This window comes from Solanum stenotomum, chromosome 3, assembly GCF_019186545.1.
Source record: "Solanum stenotomum isolate F172 chromosome 3, ASM1918654v1, whole genome shotgun sequence".
NCBI classification, from domain to species: Eukaryota; Viridiplantae; Streptophyta; class Magnoliopsida; order Solanales; family Solanaceae; genus Solanum; species Solanum stenotomum.
The window spans coordinates 20280418-20287449 of NC_064284.1; the positions used below are offsets into that span (position 1 = coordinate 20280418).

Here is a 7032-nt window from a genome sequence, read left to right on the forward strand (position 1 = left end):
ACAAGACTTTCTACTGCAGAAGATTAAAAGGTGTACAAACAGAGCAAATGTGCAACACAAATTTCCCTATTCAACTCTTATCTTTGTCAGTTTACAGATATCTAAGGTTTACCTTCACAAACCCCACTAGTACTCAAACTATCTTTTGTAACTTGATGGGGTTGTACTGGAACAAACAGGTTAAAAACTTATCTGCTTCAACCAGACTAGTAATAGCAGCACTACATACAACAGTGAAGAATAATCTAAGAACAATCTCAAGATTAGACAGCTCTCCAGTGATGCTCCATTGCAATACTCCAATTTCCTACTAGTGAATTCTTTACAAGCCCCGAGTCCAAATAATCAACGTAACACTTTAAGGTATCAAGATACCGGAGTGCTGGATCCATTATATAAGCTGCAAGAAAGATTGCTATTCTGCTTGGATCAAAATTTCTTCTACTCGGGAACCAAGGCAAGCTTATTAAGCATTAATCTCAGCATTGCACTGATGCTCCCTGCTGCAGCTTCTTCTGCCCCAAAACATGTTCGAGCAGGTAGTTTTCTCCAATCTCACATTCATTTTGTCATGATCCGTTGATGTGGACTGTGACTGATTAGGAGTTTCTTCTTGAGTATCATTTTCTCTTGATTCCAAGGTTGGCGAAGGTCCATCATCACAGGTACACAAAGGCATTGCAACAGAGGGAAATGGACTACAAGTCACAGGACAGAAAAGATCTGAAGACACTGAAGCAACACGATTCTTTCTAATTTCATGTGCGCTAGGCGGTGTTGATCGTTCTTGGTCACGAGGATGAAGCATGCATGGTGTGCATAAGCTAAGGGATAGATGTAATTTAATTTCCTTTGCAGGAGATCCAGGGAGTTTTACAAATGAAACAATGCCATGTCTGCAAAGTGGACATGGAATGGATCCAGGCGGACCCAATAATTCAGATGGGATGTTGCTTGCCGAGCAAAGATAGAGTGCACATCTTACACACAATTGATGCCCACAACCTGAAAGTATTTGATACAAAATAAAAGAATATATTAATATGACAATTCTCATCTAATTTTACAGAACCATACTGTCATTTTATTGTTATCATCTTCTCATGGTTAGACAATGTGTCCCAGAAACCTAACAGTGCGAGAGAATCTGATGTCACCAAATAAAGATATTGGTACCTATTTTTTATTACTACTGCTGTCGCATTTTATGTGGCACTATCACTCTTTGGAAAGTCGAACAGTTTGGTCATTGACTATGACTTATCAAACATCGTTCAATATTTTGAATTATTAACCACAGTAGCATATATACTACTCCCTCCGTTCCGTTCCTATTTATATGTCACCATTTTTTATTTCACGTGCATTAAGAAATTAAGTAAGTTTACTATTCTACCCTTATTTAATTTTTTTTTTGAAGTCAACTTTTCAATCAATGAATATGATTTAATTTATTTTGATTAATTACTTTGACCAATGAACATAAATTATTCACTTAGTTTTTTATGTTGGTCAAATGCATATTTTCAAGGCTAATAACTCACAAGGGTAAAATAGGAAGAATATTGTAATTTATGTATTGATTTTATGAAATGACAAGTACTCTATTATGGACCAACTATTTATAGTAAGGATGACATAAAAAAGACCGGAGGGAGTAGTACTTTACACGCAATCATCAAATATGTAAAATATTATTTAAACACGTGAAAAATCTATGCTTTGACCCTCGAATCCCAAGCTCCTTTATATAAAATGGGACTGAAAGAGTATGTAAAACAGATTTCCAAGTGAACCAATCAAGTTGCTTTATAGCTAAGCACAAGATTGGATCGGCATCAGATATTCCATATTGGGTGAGTTGAAAAACATCAAGTATAACAAAAGACTAACTAAAAACAACTGCAGTATCTAGACATTTATTTCCTAACTACAACATCTAGAAGTCTTTTAAAAAAAGATTATAAAGGCGGTGTCTAGACCAACTTGTACACACCTCAATTATTCCAATGAGTATCTTCATCCTTCCACCAACACGTGTATTGGATAACTTTGTACACAACAGTTTAGGTGAATGGAAAGAAATCTCCTTGAATTTTTTGCCTCTACTGAGATTTAAATCCCGATCCTTAAGATTTTCCCTCCAACTTCACTAAATGCTAGATCATACCCTATGATTCAACTACAATATCTAGATTTGATAGGTCTAGATTCTAGAATGTGCAAAGGCTTAATTTTGGAAGTGTTCCTGCCATAATAAGTCAAGAAAGGATTTCATACTCATGTAGAATAGATGATGAGGTTGGTGCTAGATCATGTAAGGAACTGAAAACTCTCAATTAGAGGGGAGTTTTACACCATTTGCCAGATTCATATCAACGAATGAACTATACCTCAGATTATACAATAGTTGAGATTTGGTTGTATCATGTATGAATTCTCTATATTTATTCATCTGCTTGATTTAGGCATATCTAATTCCAATACTAAGTATTTAGTCTTAATTCACCTTGATCTCACACTTGCTCCTACATGACAAGAAAACTTCTCCAACTAGAATAAAAGAGCTCCTCACAAAAACCAGATCTAATGTAAGAATAACAATAGAATAAGTTCTATTCCCGATTAACTGATATATTAGATATACAGTATACATATCATTTTCTCTCATTGTGTGTTGCTCTTGGTTTTGCATTGATTCTGAGGAATTTTTAGGACTTTGAGACAATTTCTTTCACATGATTTTAGGTCTACCTCGTCCTTTTACCACCTTCAACCATCGTACTGGAACACAAATTGATCTATATATAAGGAGATCGATGTCGAACGAGGTAAAACATATAAGGCGACTAATTTTATCCTCCATATACGTTACACACAATTTTTATCTGATGTAATCATTTCTAATCTTGTCCATCTTGTATGAGTGCATATTCGCACATTTATACAACATTCATCTTGTGGATAGATTGGACCTTAAAGTCCCAAAAATTTGCTCCTATATAACATAGTTGCATAACTGATTGTTGCCATAACCATTTTAAAGAATCTCTCTGATTCATATATTGAACAAAATCAGATTGAAAGGGAATAATGGTACAAACCTTCGGCAGCCACGGAACATGCCCTCTCCAGGCAAACAGCACAAGTATCAGAATCATCAGAGGAGGTTCCTGAAGACTGCAACCCACACTCTCTGCAAAAAGTATTCACAATGATCAGAACTTATATATGGTTGACATTTAGTTTTACAGTACCCTAATAGATTTACAATTATTTAAAAGCATATATTAACAGCTTCCCCTCCTCCAAAACCCCGTGGCAGAAAAGAGCGCCACACCTAAAATGTTTCCCAGCGAAGGAGAGACTGAGAGAAATCACAGAGAAGTATAAAACAAGTGCTCATTCTATCACTCATTTAACAGCCACTACAAGCAGTCAAATAAAAATCAGCCATGATCGGCTTTAAAGTTGAAACATTCCACTAGTGGAAGCGAGAACCAATTAGCAGCCCATCATACTAGTGCTTTAACATGAATCATTAATAGATAGAAGGCTCAATCGAAGAAAATTTCAATCTAATGTCCACAGGACTAATGGTTAAGGTATTTTCTTACGCTTCCAGAAGAAGCAATGTCTTATAGATCAAACTAGAACACAGGAAAGGGTAGGATAAGAAGCAGCCTGAGATAACAATAAAGTTCTTCATCTCATATAGCAGCCTCACTGGTTATTTTCTTTTATTAACTCTAAACGGAATGGTAGGCAGTAACAGTCTAAAATTGATCATTAGACTGCCTAAAGATGACTTCAACTATGGGAAAACCAAAAGAGCGAGACAAACTGACAAAGTATAGTGAAATAAACAAAATAAAGCTTGAACAAATGGAAGTTGGATCAATCATAATTTTTCCGGCTTATGCCTTCACAAGTTAAATGTGCATCATACAGATAGAATTCACAGAACAATATACAATTGATTTCAAAAACTTTGAAGCCAGCAATGAGTAGAGTGACTGAACTGCTTGTTACAAATCTATACCGATACATGGAGTACCCTTTTGCAGTTACTAACGCACAATATCCATAGCAACAATTTCCACATCTTCAATTAGCAAAAATCTCACTTTGTTTTGCTTCCCTAGCATATGTTACATTTGTCAAACAGATTTGCAGTAAGCCAGTAACCCATTTCTATTGCTATTTGCATCAAATAGCTTAGGCATCATCAATGGCATCATTTATTTTGCTTTTCAAAAAGTAACTACCCAGCTTGGCTTCCATAGCCCATAAGAAACACTAGACGATCTAAAATGAAATATCACATGACAAAATCTCTCTATCAATAGAGACTTGATAATAGAAAAGTTACTATATCTCAGGTTTAGGGTAGATATTGAACTTTGATCTTAAACAAATTTGATGCACCCAAACAGATTTCAACCCAGAAATTAGGGCACTCAAAAAATTTTCAGATGACAAAGACCATTAGTTCAGAAATAAGCTTTTTTTTAAAAAATACGTTAAATTCCCTCCCCTAAATCCATGTATCTACGAGCTGAATAGTGGGCATTTCCCATGTTCGCTTACTTGGTAACTCAAAACAAAACCTTATGTTTGGAAGTGGAGGGTCCTTACCACTATAGGCCATCCCTCCCTTATCACTTATCAGTCCAAAAACTAGATTACAAATGACTAAAAAAGGAAGATAATTTCCATTTACCTTGCGATGTTAAGCACGCTTAAGAGAGGCAACGATAAATAACTTGAAGATGGAAAAAGTGGAATTATCGAATCAGAATTTGGTGCAAGTAATGGTTCAAGCCAATGACGCCCCCACATCCTGGCAACATCGAGAGGAACCCACCTGAAAGAATACATATATCTGTTCAGTGACGTCTAGAAATTCAAAGATGTAAGGTTAAACTGAAAAGCAAGTCCTAAATAGATTACCCATTGCAGTTCAATGTCAATCGATTGGCACCTCTTGCAATAAGGATCTGCAGAAACACAAAGCAAATACTCATTTAGAAACAAGCAACAGTAAAATATTGCATCAGAAAACAACCACATAAATACCAATAGGCATCGGAAGTAAAACATCTTTTACTTTTGGTAATCAAAATTATTAGATAGCAGCGCGAAGACGAGTTAACCAATCACCTGGCAGCATTTTAGATTTCCGCCACAGGCAGCATAGTGCAAAGGAGTGCTTCCAGCTCCTATAGAATGATTTATTTGAAAATAATGTCAATTAACAATCAGGTAATTTCCAAAAACATCTAATGCCTCGACCGAGCATATACCTATCAGATCCATCGATGACCCATAGTGAAATGTCACAGCTGATACATTTGCATTGAGATCAAGCAGGAGCTGGACACAATCAAAATACCCATTCAATGCAGCCATATGAAGAGCAGTAATACCACCATCAGCAGCTTTATTTACAAATTTTGACAGTGCACTGCAATGAAATGAAGCCAATACAGCGATTAGCCAAGTAAACCAGATACAACAGTCCAACTTTTCAAAGAAGAACTCAAAACCTCAGTCAAATAACTTTGTGTCAGAATTCATGAGCATGGTGGTAAATCACCTCATTTTTCTCAACTAATTCTCTTATCATAACCTAAACATCTGTAAACACAGGCATAACAAATGAAGAACTCCCGGGGAATCTTCTTTTACTAGAGCATATGTTGTACACTACCACCTCAGTCTTCTATGGTTGTCTTATACAATTTGCATTTAGCCCTTAATCAATGACATCACAGGTCAATCAATGATTCCATTTGGGACCTTATATCTTCATAAATAAATTGTCCGTATTTATACAACTCAACATGAATCCAGATGACAAGAATGAGGATTAATAGATCACCAACCTTTGCTCATGCTTGCTTTTCGAATTTGAACCGTCACCCCTGTCAGCATTTGTTTGAGCATTTAGAGACTCAAAAGGGGCACTAGGAACGAAATCAGTCACCACAAGTCTTATGCATCTAACATGTCCATTCACTGCTGCAAAATGGAGAGCTGTTCTTCCACTAAGATAATCTGCCCTGGTAACCTGAAAAAAAAAAAAAAGCCTCAAGATCCAAAAGGGGCAAATGCTATTACTAGAATGACAAGACACAAGTCTGTGCAAGCTCAAGTAGCCAAATTAACAAGGTAAAAAAAAAACCGTGAGGCGAAAAATCAAAGGGAAGCTCACATTGCATCTAAAGAGAAGAAGGGTTTGAACAACTTCCCAATGTCCATATCGACATGCCTGCATCAGTGCCGTCTTCAAACCAAAAAAAAACTCAAACATCAGATTCAACAGAGAAATACCCAAATTTCAAAATCCCCCAAGATGTACTCCGATACTAAAATTGACAAAAATAACCCAACCCATGAAGCTGATCTCTCATTTCCTCACTACCCTTAGCTGAATATCAGCTCATTAGAACAATCTGAAGAGAAACTAAACAGGACTAATCAACAAAAAGGGTTTTTTTTTTTTTAAAAAAAAAAAAACTTTTACCTGACCACAGTAGTTTCTAGAATTAACATCAGCACCATTCTCAAGCAACAATGCAACAATCTGAAAATTGTTCAACACAAATCAAGAACACTTTAATGATGTGCAATTAAAAAGAAAAAAAAAAGAAAAGGGTTAAATACCTCGTTGTGTCCCTTAGCGGCAGCAAAATGAAGAGGGGAATTAAGTCCACCAAACGTAGAGTACTTTGAAAGACATGGATTGCAATCAAGTAACATCTTAGCTTCTACATAATCGCCGTCTCTGGCTGCCGATACCAACCGTTCGCCGGAGGCCGAACACCCAAAAGAATTACCCATTTTCTCTGATCCTTTTTTTTTACTCTCTAAAGAAAAATCAAAGCTGTGTCTCTCTCAATATATATACATATCAAGTCAAGATTTGCAGAAAAATGGCAGTATCTGATGAAGCAAATTTGACTCAAACAGAGTATATGTCTTTTACAAGGATTTAGTAAAACTTTTTTGGGGTTTGTGGGAAAAATT

The 7032-nt window shown here is 36.0% G+C and overlaps 1 protein-coding gene across 1 annotated transcript; it reads right to left on the bottom strand.

The window, feature by feature from the left end:
- LOC125859707 (E3 ubiquitin-protein ligase XBAT33) lies at positions 1-7032 on the bottom strand. Its single transcript, XM_049539507.1, has 10 exons — positions 6670-7032; positions 6530-6589; positions 6218-6289; positions 5889-6073; positions 5307-5467; positions 5164-5222; positions 4954-5000; positions 4724-4867; positions 3105-3196; positions 1-1005 (listed from the first exon to the last, which is right to left on the bottom strand). Exons 1-10 carry the CDS (start codon positions 6844-6846, stop codon positions 467-469), a joined length of 1536 nt encoding a protein of 511 aa, XP_049395464.1. The 5' UTR covers positions 6847-7032; the 3' UTR covers positions 1-466.

Coding starts and splice junctions, on each gene's coding strand:
- LOC125859707 (XM_049539507.1), bottom strand. CDS start 6,846: ATGGGTAATTCTTTTGGGTGTTCGGCCTCCGGCGAACGGTTGGTATCG. Junction 5,468..5,888: donor AAAAGCAAGCATGAGCAAAG/GTTGGTGATCTA, acceptor ATTTCATTGCAG/TGCACTGTCAAAATTTGTAA. Junction 3,197..4,723: donor AGCGTGCTTAACATCGCAAG/GTAAATGGAAAT, acceptor TACTTTTTGCAG/AGAGTGTGGGTTGCAGTCTT.